At 46.1% G+C, this 17,088-nt stretch overlaps 1 protein-coding gene across 3 annotated transcripts in view; it reads left to right on the top strand.

Annotated features, from left to right (window-relative positions):
- The window catches only part of LOC112237547 (von Willebrand factor A domain-containing protein 7), a 32,174-nt gene extending 15,734 nt beyond the window's left edge, over positions 1-16,440 (top strand). For all 3 annotated transcript variants that reach the window (XM_024406161.2, XM_024406162.2, XM_024406163.2), the window contains 10 exons: positions 8,773-8,948; positions 9,844-9,956; positions 11,716-11,832; positions 12,068-12,280; positions 12,642-12,774; positions 13,844-13,990; positions 14,234-14,326; positions 14,569-14,840; positions 15,106-15,399; positions 15,723-16,440. In XM_024406161.2, the coding sequence (XP_024261929.2) occupies positions 8,773-8,948; positions 9,844-9,956; positions 11,716-11,832; positions 12,068-12,280; positions 12,642-12,774; positions 13,844-13,990; positions 14,234-14,326; positions 14,569-14,840; positions 15,106-15,399; positions 15,723-16,205 (2,041 nt within the window). In that variant the 3' untranslated portion in view covers positions 16,206-16,440. The remainder of the gene's footprint in view (positions 1-8,772; positions 8,949-9,843; positions 9,957-11,715; positions 11,833-12,067; positions 12,281-12,641; positions 12,775-13,843; positions 13,991-14,233; positions 14,327-14,568; positions 14,841-15,105; positions 15,400-15,722) is intronic.
- Positions 16,441-17,088: the final 648 nt, after the last annotated feature.

The following is a 17,088-nucleotide window of genomic DNA, read 5'->3' on the forward strand; positions in this document are numbered from 1 at the left end:
TTTTCTCTGTATATGTCAATGATGTCGCTCTTGCGGGTGATTCTTTGACACCATTCTGTATACATCTGACCCTTCTTTGGACACTGTGTTAACAAACCTCCAAACGAGCTTCATCGCCATACAACACTCCTTCCGTGGGCCTCCAACTGCTTTTAAATGCTAGTAAAACTAAATGCATGCTCTTCAACTGATCGCTGCCCGCACCCGCCACCCGACTAGCATCACTACTCTGGACGGTTCTGACTTAGTATATGTGGAAAACTATAAATACTTAGGTGTCTGGCTAGACTGTAAACTCTCTTTCCAGACTCATATTAAGTATCTCCAATCCAAAGTTAAATCTAGAATCTGCTTCCTATTTCGCAATAAATCCTCCTTCACTCATGCTGACAAACATACCATCATAAAACGTACTATTCAACCTATCCTTGACATCGGCGATGTCATTTACAAAGTATCCTCCAACACTCTACTCAGCAAAATGGATGCAGTCTATCACAGTGCCATCCGTTTTGTCACCAAAGCTCCATATACTACCCACCACTGCGACCTGTATGCACTCGTTGGCTGGTCTTCGCTACATGTTCGTCGCCAAACTCACCGGCTCCAGGTCATCTATAAGTCTTTGCTAGGTAAATCTCCGCCCTATCTCAGCTCACTGGTCACCATAGCAAGACCCACCCGTAGCACGTGCTCCAGCAGGTATATTTCACTGGTTATCCCCAAAGCCAACACCTCACTTGGCCGCCTTTCCTTCCAGTTCTCTGCTGCCAATGACTGGAACGAATTGCAAAAATCACTGAAGTTGAAGACTTATATCTCCCTCACTAACTTTAAGCGTCAGCTGTCAGAGCAGCTTACCGATCGCTGCAGCAGTACACAGCCCATCTGTAAATAGCCCACCCAGCTACCTCATCCCCATATGTGTTTTTTTGCTCTTTTGCACACCAGTATCTCTTCTTGCACATCTTCATTTGCACATATATCACTCCAGTGTAAATTGCTAAGTTGTAATTACTTCGCCACTATTGGCCTATTTATTGCCTTACCTCCTTCATTTGCGTACACTGTATACAGATTTTTCTATTGTGTTATTGACTGTTTGTTTGTTTATCCCATGTGTAACTCTGCGTTGTTTTTGTAGCACTGCTTTGCTTTATCTTGGCCAGGTCACAGTTCTCAACTGGCCTACCGGGTTAAATAAAGGTTAAATAAAATTTAGAAAAATAAATAGGTAAACAATACCACATAATGACAAAGCAAAAACAGGTTTTTAGAAACGTTAGCAAATTGATCGAAAAAAACTGAAATATCACATTTACATAAGTATTCAGACCCTTTACTCAGTACTCTGTTGAAGCACCTTGGGCAGCATTTACAACCTCAAGTCTTCTTGGGTATGACGCTACATGCTTGGCACACCTATATTTGGGGAGTTTCTCCCATTCTTCTCTGTCAAGCCTCTCAAGCTCTATCAGGTTGGATGGGGAGCGTCGCTGCACAGCTCATTTCAGGTCTCTCCAGAGATTTTAGATCGGTCCGGGCTCTGGTTGGGCCACTCAAGGACATTCAGAGACTTGTCCCGAAGCCACTCCTGCGTTGTCTTGGCTATGTGCTTAGGGTCATTGTGGAGCAGTTTTTTTTTCTCTCATTCATCTTTCCCTCCATCCTGACTAGTCTCCCAGTTCATGCCACTGAAAAACATCCCTACAGCATGATGCTGCCACCACCAAGCTTCACCATAGGGACAATGCCAGGTTTCCTCCACACTTGATGCTTGGCATTCAGGCCAAAAGGTTCAATTTTGGTTTCCTCATACCAGAGAGTTTTGTTTCTCATGGTCTCAGAGTCCTTTAGGAACCTTTTGGCAAACTCATAGCGGGTTGTCATGTGCATTTTACTGAGGAGTGGCTTCCGTCTGGCCACTCTACCATATAGGCCTGATTGGTGGAGTGCTGCAGAGATGGTTATACTTCTGGAAGTTTCTCTCATCTCCACAAAGGAACTCTGGAGCTCTGTCAGAGTGATCATCGGGTTCTTGGGCACCTCCCTGACAAAGGGCCTTCTCCCCCAATTGCTCAGTTTGGCTGGGCTGCCAGCTGTAGGAAGAGTCCAAACTTCTTCCATTTAAAGATGAAGGCCACTGTGTTCTTCTTTTTTTCTTCTTTTTTTTACCCCTTTTTTCTCCCCAATTTCGTGGTATCCAATTGTTGTAGTTACTATCTTGTCTCATCGCTACAACTCCTGGGCTCAGGAGAGACGAAGGTTGAAAGTCATGCGTCCTCTGATACACAACCCAACCAGCAGTACTGCTTCTTAACACAGCACACATCCAACCCGGAAGCCAGCCGCACCAATGTGTCGGAGGGTACACCGTGCACCTGGCAACCTTGGTTAGCGCGCACTGCGCCCGGCCCGCCACAGGAGTCGCTGGTGCGTGATGAGACAAGGACATCCCTACTGACCAAGCCCTCCCTAACCCGGACGACGCTAGGCCAATTGTGCGTCACCCCACGGACCTCCCGGTCGCGGCCGGTTATGACAGAGCCTGGGCGCGAACCCAGGGACTCTGATAGTACAGTGCCCTTAACCACTGCGCCACCCGGGAGGCCCGGCCAGTGTGTTCTTGGGGAACTTCAATGCTGCAGACATTTTTTGGTACCCTTCCCCAGATCTGTGCCTCAACACAATCCTGTCTCAGAGCCAACAGACAATTCCTTTGACTTGCTTTTTGCTCTGACATACACTGTCTACTTTGGGACCTTATTAAATAGACAGGTTTGTGCCTGTAGAAACATCTCATGGATGATCAATTGATACCGGATGCACCTGAGCTCAATTTCTAGTCTCATAGCAAAGGGTCTGAAAACTTATGTAAATAAGGTCTTTCTGATTTTTTTGCAAAAAAAGTCTAAAAACCTGTTTTTGTTTGGTCATTATGGGGTATTGTGTGTAGATTGAGGAGGGTAAAAATGTATTTAATACATTTTAGAATAAGTCTGTAACATAACAATGTGGAAAAAGGGAAGGGGTCTGAATACTTTCCGAATGCACTGTAGGCCTCAATATGGATGTGTTGAGTTTTGTCTTGTAAGGCCTCGGGGATACACTACATGGCCAAAAGTATGTAGACACTTGCTTGTCAATCATCTCATTTCAAAATCATGGACATTAACATGGAGTTGGTGCCACCTTTGCTGCTATAACAGCCTCCACTCTTCTGGGAAAGCTTTCCACTAGATGTTGGAGCATTGCTGCTGGGACTTGTTTCCATTCAGCCACAAGAGCATTAGTTAAGTCGGGCACTGATGTTGGGCTATTAGACCTGGCTGGCAGTCAGCGTTCCAATTCATCCCTAAGATGTTCGATGGGGTTGAGGTCAGGGCTCTTTGCAGGCTAGTCAAGTTTGTCCACACCGATCTCGACAAATCACTTCTGAATGTCATTGTATGCTGTAGCGTTATGATTTCCCTTCATCGGAACTAAGGGGCTGAACCATGAAACACTTTACAGTTGGCACTATGCATTGGGGCAAGTAGCGTTTTCCTGACATCCGCCAAACCTGTTGGATGATAAAGCGTGATTCATAACTCCAGAGAACGCATTTCCACTGCTTCAGAGTCCGTTGGCGGCGAGCTTTACACCATTCCAGCTGAGGCTTGGCATTGCGCATGGTGATCTTAGGCTTGTGTGCGGCTGCTCGACCATGGAAACCCATTTCATGAAGCTTCCAGCGAACAGTTCTTGTGCTGACGTTGCTTCCAGAGGCAGTTTGGAACTCGGTAGTGAGTGTTGCTTCTAGATGTTTCCACTTCACAATAACAGTACTTACAGTTGACCAGGGCAGCTCTAGCAGGGCAGAAATGTGACTAATTGACTTGTTGGAAAGGTGGCATCCTATGACGGTGCCACGTTGAAAATCACTGAGCTCGTCAGTACGGGCCGTTCTACAGCCAATCTTTGTCTATGAAGATTGCATGGCTGTGTACTCGATTTTGTACACCTGTCAGCAACAGGTGTGGCTGAAATAGCCGAATCCACTCATTTGAAGCGGTGTCCATATTCTTTTGCCATGTACTTCAGGATGTGGTGGTCTGGAAGGGAGATTTAAAAGGGAAACATTAGAAACACACAAAGGTGCAGACGTGACAAAGCAGTGCCAGGTGACAATGGGGAATAGACTTAACATATAACATGTATAAACTAAGGACACTGAAACACAACTCAAATCAAATCAAATCAAATGTATTTATATAGCCCTTCGTACATCAGCTGATATCTCAAAGTGCTGTACAGAAACCCAGCCTAAAACCCCAAACAGCAAGCAATGCAGGTGTAGAAGCACGGTGGCTAGGAAAAATTCCCTAGAAAGGCCAAAACCTAGGAAGAAACCTAGAGAGGAACCAGGCTATGAGGGGTGGCCAGTCCTCTTCTGGCTGTGCCGGGTGGAGATTATAACAGACATGGCCAAGATGTTCAAATGTTCATAAATGACCAGCATGGTCCAATAATAATAAGGCAGAACAGTTGAAACTGGAGCAGCAGCACGGCCAGGTGGACTGGGGACAGCAAGGAGTCATCATGTCAGGTATTCCTGGGGCATGGTCCTAGGGCTCATGTCCTCCGCCAAGTATAGCCCACAAAGATCTCCGCCACGGCACAGCCCAAGGGGGGGCGCCAATCCAGACAGGAAGATCACATCAGTGACTCAACCCACTCAGGTGACCCCTCCCAGGGGCGGTATGAAAGAGCCCCAGTAAGCCAGTGACTCAGCCCCTGTAATAGGGTTAGAGGGAGAGAATCCCAGTGGAAAGAGGGGAACCGGCCAGGCAGAGACAGCAAGGGCAGTTCGTTGCTCCAGAGCCTTTCCGTTCACCTTCCCACTCCTGGGCCAGACCACACTCAATCATATGACCCACTGAAGAGATGAGTCTTCAGTAAAGACTTAAAGGTTGAGACCGAGTTTGCGTCTCTTACATGGGTAGGCAGACCGTTCCATAAAAATGGAGCTCTATAGGAGAAAGCCCTGCCTCCAGCGGTTTGCTTAGAAATTCTAGGGACAATTAGGAGGCCTGCGTCTTGTGACCGTAGCGTACGTGTAGGTATGTACGGCAGGACCAAATCAGAGAGATAGGTAGGAGCAAGCCCATGTAATGCTTTTTAGCAGTAAAACCTTGAAATCAGCCCTTGCCTTGACAGGAAGCCAGTGTAGGGAGGCTAGCACTGGAGTAATATGATCAAATTACTAAGGGACATTATGAAACTGAGGACATGGATATGCAAAGAGATATGACAAGTTAAAGGCAACATAATACACATTCAATTCCTCCAAACAACCCAATGTTCTCTTTGTATCTGTGTGCACAATAAAATGAAGATTCCTGCTCATTCCTCTAACATCCTGACCGATGTACCTAAGCGGTATTAACAGTCCTGAACAGACTCTTGCCATGGAACCAGACAACCTACCAGAAGAAGGCGCAGGGGTCATCCCCAAATGCCTTCAAAACACACACAGAACACAGAAAAAAACTCTTCAGCCCCTTTCAATACCAGCTCCTCCTAGAGATGGTAACAGACGTCAACAACCAACCAGATAATACAGACAAACAACACAAGCTCCCATCCCGTGACTACCTCTTGGAGCAGCTGGTACAGCGGACATCACCTCCGTCAAGTTCCCACCATGTTCAGCCTCATTCTTTAGTTCTTCCACAACCTCCAGGCCTTTCTCCAGTGGCAAGCGGGCCACCAATTCCAGGTCTACCCTTTAAAGTGGCCACTGTGCCACACAAGGGTCTTTCTCCTCCAGTGGTCAGTGTTCCACTCCATGGCCATCCCTCACCAGTGGTCAGTGTGCAACCTCCGTGCATTTCCTCTTGTGTGACCAGCGTGCCACGCCCTTCGGGTAAATCTCCTGTGGCAAGTATGCAACGTCCAAGATGGCCCCTGGTGGCCACCATTTCAACCCCAGGCCTTCTGGCCAAATCAAATCAAATCAAATTTTATTTGTCACATACACATGGTTAGCAGATGTTAATGCGAGTGTAGCGAAATGCTTGTGCTTCTAGTTCCGACAATGCAGTAATAACGAACAAGTAATCTAACTAACAATTCCAAAAAAAACTACTGTCATACACAGTGTAAGGGGATAAAGAATATGTACATAAGGATATATGAATGAGTGATGGTACAGAGCAGCATAGGCAAGATACAGTAGATGATATCGAGTACAGTATATACATATGAGATGAGTATGTAAACCAAGTGGCATAGTTAAAGTGGCTAGTGATACATGTATTACATAAGGATGCAGTCGATGATATAGAGTACAGTATATAAGTATGCATATGAGATGAATAATGTAGGGTAAGTAACATTATATAAGGTAGCATTGTTTAAAGTGGCTAGTGATATATTTACATAATTTCCCATCAATTCCCATGATTAAAGTGGCTGGAGTAGAGTCAGTGTCATTGACAGTGGTTGGCAGTAGCCACTCAATGTTAGTGGTGGCTGTTTAACAGTCTGATGGCCTTGAGATAGAAGCTGTTTTTCAGTCTCTCGGTCCCAGCTTTGATGCACCTGTACTGACCTCGCCTTCTGGATGACAGTGGGGTGAACAGGCAGTGGCTCGGGTGGTTGATGTCCTTGATGATCTTTATGGCCTTCCTGTAGCATCGGGTGGTGTAGGTGTCCTGGAGGGCAGGTAGTTTGCCCCCGGTGATGCGTTGTGCAGACCTCACTACCCTCTGGAGAGCCTTACGGTTGAGGGCGGTGCAGTTGCCATACCAGGCGGTGATACAGCCCGCCAGGATGCTCTCGATTGTGCATCTGTAGAAGTTTGTGAGTGCTTTTGGTGACAAGCCAAATTTCTTCAGCCTCCTGAGGGCAGGCCGTGTCAGTGGCACTGTATTGTCCTCAAAGCGGGCAAAAAAGTTATTTAGTCTGCCTGGGAGCAAGACATCCTGGTCCGTGACTGGGCTGGGTTTCTTCCTGTAGTCCGTGATTGACTGTAGACCCTGCCACATGCCTCTTGTGTCTGAGCCGTTGAATTGAGATTCTACTTTGTCTCTGTACTGGCGCTTAGCTTGTTTGATAGCCTTGCGGAGGGAATAGCTGCACTGTTTGTATTCAGTCATGTTACCAGACACCTTGCCCTGATTAAAAGCAGTGGTTCGCGCCTTCAGTTCCACACGAATGCTGCCATCAATCCACGGTTTCTGGTTAGGGAATGTTTTAATCGTTGCTATGGGAACGACATCTTCAACGCACGTTCTAATGAACTCGCACACCGAATCAGCGTATTCGTCAATGTTGTTGTCTGACGCAATACGAAACATCTCCCAGTCCACGTGATGGAAGCAGTCTTGGAGTGTGGAGTCAGCTTGGTCGGACCAGCGTTGGACAGACCTCAGCGTGGGAGCTTCTTGTTTTAGTTTCTGTCTGTAGGCAGGGATCAACAAAATGGAGTCGTGGTCAGCTTTTCCGAAAGGGGGCGGGGCAGGGCCTTATATGCGTTGCGGAAGTTAGAGTAACAATGATCCAGTGTCTTTCCACCCCTGGTTGCGCAATCGATATGCTGATAAAATTTAGGGAGTCTTGTTTTCAGATTAGCCTTGTTAAAATCCCCAGCTACAATGAATGCAGCCTCCGGATAAATCGTTTCCAGTTTGCAGAGAGTTAAATAAAGTTTGTTCAGAGCCATCGATGTGTCTGCTTGGGGGATATATACGGCTGTGATTATAATCGAAGAGAATTCTCTTGGTAGATAATGCGGTCTACATTTGATTGTGAGGAATTCTAAATCAGGTGAACAGAAGGATTTGAGTTCCTGTATGTTTCTTTCATCACACCATGTCACGTTGGCCATAAGGCATACGCCCCCGCCCCTCTTCTTACCAGAAAGATGTTCGTTTCTGTCGGCGCGATGCGTGGAGAAACCCGCTGGCTGCACCGCTTCGGATTGCGTCTCTCCAGTTAGCCATGTTTCCGTGAAGCAGAGAACGTTACAGTCTCTGATGTCCCTCTGGAATGCTACCCTTGCTCGGATTTCATCAACCTTGTTGTCAAGAGACTGGACATTGGCAAGAAGAATGCTAGGGAGTGGTGCACGATGTGCCCGTCTCCGGAGTCTGACCAGAAGACCGCTTCGTTTCCCTCTTTTTCTGAGTCGTTTTTTTGGGTCGCTGCATGGGAACCATTCCGTGGCACTGGTTGTAAGGCAGAACACAGGATCCGCATCGCGAAAAACATATTCTTGGTCGTACTGATGGTGAGTTGACGCTGATCTTATATTCAGTAGTTCTTCTCGGCTGTATGTAATGAAACCTAAGATGACCTGGGGTACTAGTGTAAGAAATAACACGTAAAAAAACAAAAAACTGCATAGTTTCCTAGGAATGCGAAGCGAGGCGGCCATCTCTGTCGGCGCTGGAATGTTGAGCCAGCAAGACAAACCAAAACCCTCCAACTGTCCAGCGGGAAGATGAGTTCGCCTTCCTCCGTCTGTGGCCTTTGGAGCATGCCGCCCTCTGCTGGAAACTCCACATTTGATGATCCGTGGGATAGCCAAGGCCCATTGACCAACAAATCCTGAACCTAACTTACAGTCCATCCTAGCCCTAGTCCTTTTCTTCAAGCCCATTTATCTGCCTCTGCCCCTTCTGCACATGTGCAACAACTTTTGCACTGCACAACAAATAATGAGATTCCTTTCCTCTCCCTCTCGGTCTCTCTCTTTCTCGCTCTCCTTCTTTCTCTCACTCTCAGGATGATGGGAATCTCTAAGAATGGATCTAGAGTTCTGTGTTTTGTAATCGACACCACCGGCAGCATGTCGGACACCATTGCATCAGTAAGGGAGACGGCATCGTTCATCATTGACAGCAAGAGAGGAACGCCAGATGAGCCCTCAGTCTACATCTTGGTCCCCTTCAATGACCCAGGTGAGAGATGGGATGAGTCCCGAACGGTATGATCACTTGAATAATTTCTTTAAAAAATGTTTACATTACTTATTTTATTGATTTTCCACCATTTTAAAAATCAGAAGACAGCTGTTCAGACCTTCTTAGGACCGTGTAAATGTCCTCTGTTGAATAAATGTGTATTTGCCTCCCCCTGGTGGTCGGCTGCATCATTACATCCATTTATATCACTTCACTGCAACGTTACGTCAAAGGGGCGGTCCTTCGAAAAACATTTATCCAGCTGGACTGCTTCACGCCACAGACATGGCAAAGCAATCACTGACTTTGTCTCGAATAGGGGGATCTTAATACATAGCTTTCATAGCTCTATGATAAAGAATGCGACCTACACACTTCCTTAAACCTAAAACCGGTAATGAAGTAATTTTGTGTGGAAGTCAAACATTTGTTTTACATCAGAGGCAGACACATTGCATATGTTCAAAAGGAAAAAATGGATTCCTTCATATAGGCCTTCTCCCCTTGTCTGTAGGAGGGACGCACGCTGCTTAAATGGGCCAAATGTTGATTTAGACTCCAACAAATGTAAAAGACTTTGACTATCACTAATGTCATGATGTCATGTTTGCTAAAGTAATAAATAAGGTTAAATAGTTTGAAAAGGCTTATACACGTATGACATGGATAACGTGTATAAAAAAACGCACACCCAGAAAACAGTTTGTGTGGAGGTGCTGACTAACGGCGAATAATTACTATAAACTATCAAAATAAAGAAAATCACACACACCATGTATTATCTCCCAGCAATTTAATGGGTATTTACCAACATTTCGGCATCCTACACATATGACATGGACAACGCCTGTGACATGGACCTTGTCCTTTCCTATTATTTTTGTGCCACAAGACTTTGGGCCCCTGATGCGGACCACAGACCCAAACATCTTTAAGGCCCAGATCAATGCACTGAATGCTGATGGAGGAGGGGATTACCCGGAGATGAGTCTATCAGGACTTCAGGTACAGTGACTGACAAACCTGTAGTGTTGGAGAGGCATGTACAACCAAAATGAGACTGTATATATGTACAGTGGGGAGAACAAGTATTTGATACACTGCTGATTTTGCAGGTTTTCCTACTTACAAAGCATGTAGAGGTCTGTAATTTTTATCATAGGTACACTTCAACTGTCAGAGACGGAACCTAAAACAAAAATCCAGAAAATCACATTGTATGATTTTTAAGTAATTCATTCGCATTTTATTGCATGACATAAGTATTTGATCACCTACCAACCAGTAAGAATTCCGGCTCTCACAGACCTGTTAGTTTTTCTTTAAGAAGCCCTCCTGTTCTCCACTCATTACATGTATTAACTGCACCTGTTTGAACTCGTTACCTGTATTAAAGACACCTGTCCACACACTCAATCAAACAGACTCCAACCTCTCCACAATGGCTAAGACCAGAGAGCTGTGTAAGGACATCAGGGATACAATTGTAGACCTGCACAAGGCTGGGATGGGCTACAGGACAATAGGCAAGCAGCTTGGTGAGAAGGCAACAACTGTTGGCGCAATTATTAGAAAATGGAAGAAGTTCGAAGATGACGGTCAATCACCCTCAGTCTGGGGCTCCATGCAAGATCTCACCTCGTGGGGCATACATGATCATGAGGAAGGTGAAGGATCAGCCCGGAACTACACTGCAGGATCTGGTCAATGACCTGAAGAGAGCTGGGACCACAGTCATGAATTAAAATCCTGCAGCGCACGCAAGGTCCCCCTGCTCAAGCCAGCGCATGTCCAGGCCCGTCTGAAGTTTGCCAATGACCATCTGGATGATCCAGAGGAGGAATAGGAGAAGGTCATGTGATCTGATGAGACAAAAATAGAGATTTTTGGTCTAAACTCCACTCGCTGTGTTTGGAGGAAGAAGAAGGATGAGTACAACCCCAAGAACACCATCCCAACTGTGAAGCATGGAGGTGGAAACATCATTCTTTTGGGGATGCTTTTCTGTAAAGGGGACAGGACGACTGTACCGTATTGTGGGGAGGATGGACGGGGCCATGTATCGCGAGAACCTGGCCAACAACCTCCTTCCCTCAGTAAGAGCATTGGAGATGGGTCGTGGCTGGGTCTTCCAGCATGACAACGACCCGAAACACACAGCCAGGGCAACTAAGGAGTGGCTCCATAAGAAGCATCTCAAGGTCCTGGAGTGGCCTAGCCAGTCTCCAGACCTGAACCCAATAGAAAATCTTTGGAGGGAGCTGAAAGTCCGTATTGCCCAGCGACAGCCCCGAAACCTGAAGGATCTGGAGAAGGTCTGTGTGGTGGAGTGGGCCAAAATCCCTGCTGCAGTGTGTGCAAAACCGGTCAAGAACTACAGGAAACGTATGATCTCTGTAATTGCAAACAAAGGTTTCTGTATCAAATATTAAGTTCTGCTTTTCTGATGTATCAAAAACTTATGTCATGCAATAAAATGCTAATTAATTACTTAAAATCATACAATGTGATTTTCTGGATATTTGTTTTAGATTCCGTCTCTCACAGTTGAAGTGTGCCTATGATAAAAATTACAGACCTCTACATGCTTTGTAAGTAGGAAAACCTGCAAAACAGGCAGTGTATCAAATACTTGTTCTCCCCACTGTATATTTATGAATTTGAATTGTGAATTTGCATTCAAGCTGCCAGTTCAACACAGAATGTATTCCCAATACATTGTAGTGGTGTGCTAGTGTGACTGTATCCCCTGTACTTTCTACAGTTGGCTTTAACTGGTGCACCCCCCTCTTCAGAGATCTTCCTTTTCACTGATGCCCCCGCAAAAGACTTGAATTTAATGGGCACGGTGATCGCTCTAATAGAACGCACTAAGTCAGTGGTGAGTAGCTGGTCCTTGTTATACTCCATGTAACAAGCAACATTAACCAGTAATATAAAAATGTTCCTCTGTCTTTTTAATTGCTTTTTGGATTTATTTACTTTCACAATCGTAGAGAGAAGATCATCAAATTCCTTGGATTTCTCTCCTTTCTCTGCCCTTCAATTTACACATTGAATTCACAATGTATCCTTCCAATATCTCTCTCTCTCTCTTTCACTCTCTCTCTGCACAGGTGACCTTCTTCCTAACTGGCTCTTTGGGGCTCCGTCGTAGGAGGGGTAGTGACCAGGGCCAAGGACAGGTCCAGCACAGTCGGATGGCAGTGTCAGACTCCCAGCTCTACAGGGAGCTGGCCCAGTCCTCAGGTGGCCAAGCCATAGAGGTCACCAAGACAGAACTGCCCAAGGCCACCAGCATAATTGTGGAATCCTCCAGCTCTTCATTGGTAGCCTTGACACCAATAGTAAACATTAGGGTAACGCTAGGTCCACAATGTGAAGGTTGGGACAAGAGAGTTCTAATATCCCATAACTCTTTACATAAATGTGGAAGAAGTCTAAACAAAGGATCAGTGCTGGTCCAAGGATTTTATTTATTTTCAAAAGCTTGCACTCGTTTATTAAAGACTTTGTCCCAAACTTGTGATGTTGGACCTAGCCTAGCCCCAATGGCCATGCTCCAAGACGAGGCTTCTGTAGTGCAACAACATGTCACCCTGGGAGAGTTGCTTCTGAAAGATGCATCTGCCATTTTTCTCCCACCCACTCTCTCTACTCTCTCTCTGCTCCTCTCCTTCTTTCTTTCAGGTGACCATTCTACAGGCTGTGCGGAGTACAGGAAGGGCTGATAATTTCTCCTTCACTGTAGATGAGACTGTGAGAAACCTGACTGCTTATGTCACAGGAAGCTCCCTCTCCTTCACACTCACCAGCCCCTCAGGTATTCCAGAGATATTCATTTATCATTTTTATTTAACCAGGGGAGTCTCATTGACATTAAAATCTCTCATCACAAAGTCAGGTCTCTGTTGAAAGAAAGGTCTTCTGATCTCAATAGGACTTCCTGGATATTGTATATAAACCAGGTCTCTCCAACCCTTTTCCTGGAGAGACATCCTATTTTAGGTTTATACTCCAACCCTGTTCTTGGAGATCTACCCTCCTGTAGGTTTTAACTCCAACCCTGTTCCTGGAGAGATACCCTCCTGTAGGTTTTAACTCCAACCCCAGTTGTAACAAACCAGATTCAGCTTATCAAACAGCTACTCGGGTGTGCTAGACCAGGGTTTCCCAAACTAGGTCCCGGGGCCCTCCATGTGCAACTCATACTCAAGCTTTGATTATTTGAATCAGCTGTGTAGTACTAGGGCAAATATCACAACGTGCAATAAGGGGGAGCCCTATGACTGAGTTTGGGAAACCCTACAGTAGATAGGGTTGGAGTTAAAACCTACGGGAGGTAGTTCTCCAGGAACAGGTTTGGAGTTAAAACTTAAAACCTACAGGGAGGGGGTTCTCCAGGAACAGGTTTGGAGTTAAAACCTACAGGTGTTAGTTCTCCAGGAACAGGTTTGGAGATAAAACCTACGGGGAGGTAGTTCTCCAGGAACAGGTTTGGAGCTAAACCTACAGGGACATAGTTCTCCATAAACACGTTTGGAGTTAAAACCTACACGGAGGTAGTTCTCCAGGAACATGTTTGGAGTTAAAACCTACAGGGAGGTAGTTCTCCAGGAACAGGGTTGGAGTTAAAACCTACAGGCGTTAGTTCTCCAGGAACAGGGTTGGAGTTAAAACCTAAAGGCGTTAGTTCTCCAGGAACAAGGTTTGGAGTTCAAACCTATAGGCGTTAGTTCTCCAGGAACTTGGTTGGAGAGCCCTGATATAAAGGTTACATTTAAAAAATCACAAACATGCTCTCTATTCAGATCATTAGAGATGTATTTATGTTGTAGCTTGGGGCAAATTCCCATGTTTGTTGCTATGGTTATGGTGATGTCATCCCACAGGTGTGTCCCAGAGTAGTGGGGAGGTAAATGGGTCTCTGGCAACGATTAAAACCGTGGGGAACTTCCTCACACTGGGGCTGGACAGCCAAGCGGGATTATGGGAAATCCGTGTGTCGTCAACTGTGCCCTACTCACTGAAGGTCGTAGGTGAGTGTGACGATGTTGGCTTTTCTGGAGGGCATATTACACAGAAATTAGGCAAGTTAGCCATTTGTAATAGTGTGCTGAACAGTGTGTTACATGGTATTTAGATTTGCAGGTTAAGTGTGTGGGTAACACATTGTTACAGAGTACCTACAACTCTAGTGTGATGATTGTTTATTGACAACTTTTGAGCATATTTTATTCCATGTTCAGAGGTCAAAGAGCTCTTTGACTTTCTCTTTCCAGGTCAGAGCGCCATCGACTTCCTGTTTGACTTTGTGGAGGTGTCCCAGGGACCTCATCCAGCCTTCGCTGTTTTAGAGTCCCGTCCTCAAGCTGGTGAGACAGGATTTAAACAAACAGTTTGTTAACAGTTGGAGCACAGTGACATGGGGTGGATATTTACAGGGGCACCAAAATGCTGTCTATGTATGTCTGTTCCTCCATCGTGGTTCCTAACATTGATGCTGATTTAACACTCCTAACTTTTTGATTTTTTTACTTACTAGTTTCTAGCTCAGCAATAATGTGATTTGCTACTTATACATTAGCTACCTCCTCACCACATTTCTCCGCCCCAGGTGGTAATGCCACCCTGCTGGTGTCAGTGACGGGGAGTGAATCTGTGAGTCTGACAGAGGTGGCCCTGGTTGAGGACTCGGGGTCAGGGGAGGTCAATGGAACCTTGGAATCAGTCGGCAGCGGGGACTTCCTGGTTACCATGGACAGAATCCCGGCGGGGGAATTTGTTGTGCGTCTGAGAGGAGAGAACAGAGCCACCACTAGGGCATTACCAGACAGCTTCCAGAGACAGTCCTCCACCCGCCTCAGAGCCTCCACTGTTATGGTGATGGTGAGTGCCAAGGTCAAATGTCAAGATTCAGAGTTGTTGAAGTCGCCCTGTGACGCTGGGTCTGGTAATTTTTTCATTTTACCCTGTGATGGTTAGTGTTGGGGAGGTATCCTGGGGATACTTGTAGCCTACCAATACTGGGTAGTGAGTACACAGAGCTCCATATTCAGAGGAATATATGACTAGAGTAGGCAGAACGTTCTGCTGCGTTCTGCCTGGTTTCAGGCTGAGGCAGAATGTTCTGTTGTTTTCTGTCTGATTTCAGGCTGAGGCAGAAGGTGACCTGGAGCCTGGAACACCGTTTTCAGTTCTGTTCACTGTGACAACCAACGGGACAGGCGGATCCTTCACCATCCGGGCCACAAACGACCGGGGGTTCTCCTCCTCTTCCCCTACAGACCTGACGCTAGTGACCGGGGTCAGTGCCAACGGTACAGTGACTCTCACGGCTCCCGCCAACACCGCATCGGGCACTGACGTCACCCTGACTATCGAGGCTGAGTCTCCCGGGGCCACCGACACCAACTACGCCATCCTGCGCCTCACAGTGGTTTCACCGGTAACTCTGATGTTTTTTCTCTGTTCTGGGTGTAGTGGTAGAATTACAGTAGCCTGGTCCCAGATCTGTTTGTGCCAACATTCCACTCCTTGTCATGACAAGGAGTAGCAAGGAATGGAATGATGGCACAAACAGACTGGTACCCAGGCTAGAATTACATCAAGGATTAAAAGGATAACTCATGTCTTTCCTCCAGGGTTAGTGTTGTAATTGTTTGAAATGTATTTTTAGATATGTGTCAGACCCCAGGTAGACTTGCTAACGTCATGCCGTCAGCTAATGGGGATCCTTATAAAAATGTAATTCTTTCCCCTCCTTTACAGGTGACAGATGTTAGCCGTCCGGTGTGCGATGTGGTCAGCGTAACAGCTAATTGTTCTGACGACTGCAGCCTGTCCGTGTGGGAGCTCTCTGCCAACCTGACGGACGGCAATGGGACGGGCATCGAGCACGTCACTCTGCGCCAGGGCAACGGAACCCTCAACACCACCACGGTGAAGGGCGCTGGGAATTGGACCGTGACTCTGGCAGCCTACAGCGCCTCCTGCTGTTCCCCGGAGGTAGAGCTGGTGGTGGTGGACGGCGCGGGGAACGTGGGAACCTGTTTCAGGTCCATCAGAGTCACAGTGGATACCACTGTCCAGCCACCAGTCACCAATGCTACCACTAAGAACAGCATCACCGTGACTACACCTAAAGTTGCCGCCGCCACCGCCGCCGCCGCGAGCAGCAGCCATCCTCTATCCCTCTCCTCGTATCTCTGTTCCATCATGTTGGTCTCTGTCACACTCGTTTTGAGCCTCTAGTGTCACGGTGTGACTTCTGGTCTTGAAAGATGTTTAATCATATTCAATAGATTGTCTGTTATAATACTGTCTGGTAACTTTCCATTGTTGTGTCAATTCTAATAATATTTGCAATTTAGCAGACGTGTTTAGCAGAAGTGTTTTACAGTAATGCATGCATACATTTTATGTAAAGGCGGTCCTGAGAATTAAACCCACTATCCTGGTGTTGCAAGCGCCATGCTCTACCAACTGAGCTACTGAGGTCTAAGGCCATGCGGCTTTGTGTCTTTTCGATGGACCTCGTGTCATCTGTGCTGAGTGTACCAAAACAAAGTGCCAAGGCAGTCTCTAAAAGGCATCCTGGACGGAGGCTGGGAAGAAAAAACACAATAATAATAATATAGGACAAAACACAGATCACGACAAGACAAACAACACTACATGAAGAGAGACCTAAAGACAACAACATAGCAAGGCAGCAACACATGACAACACAACATGGTAGCAGCACAACATGGTAGCAGCACAACATGGTAGCAGCACAACATGGTAGCAGCACAACATGGTAGCAGAGCAAAGGGCAAGAAGGTAGAGACAACAATTCAGGCAAAGCAGATACAAGTGCCAGTAAGAGTGTCCATGATTGAGTCTTTGAATGAAGAGATAAAACTGTCCAGTTTGAGTGTTTGTTGCAGCTCGTTCTAGCTGCAGCGAAATGCATATGGTATTGCTAAGTAATCATAAATAATCATAATGTATGTTGATATCACTGTCATTTCTTATTGGTCTATAGCCATAAAGGCGGGCATTATTAGGTATCAATAAGAAACTCTACTTCCTAACGTTCTCTGCTAAGTTACTCATGAATCAATATGTAAATATTGATTCTCTTTTGTAACGT

This window comes from Oncorhynchus tshawytscha, linkage group LG30, assembly GCF_018296145.1.
Source record: "Oncorhynchus tshawytscha isolate Ot180627B linkage group LG30, Otsh_v2.0, whole genome shotgun sequence".
NCBI lineage: Eukaryota > Metazoa > Chordata > Actinopteri > Salmoniformes > Salmonidae > Oncorhynchus > Oncorhynchus tshawytscha.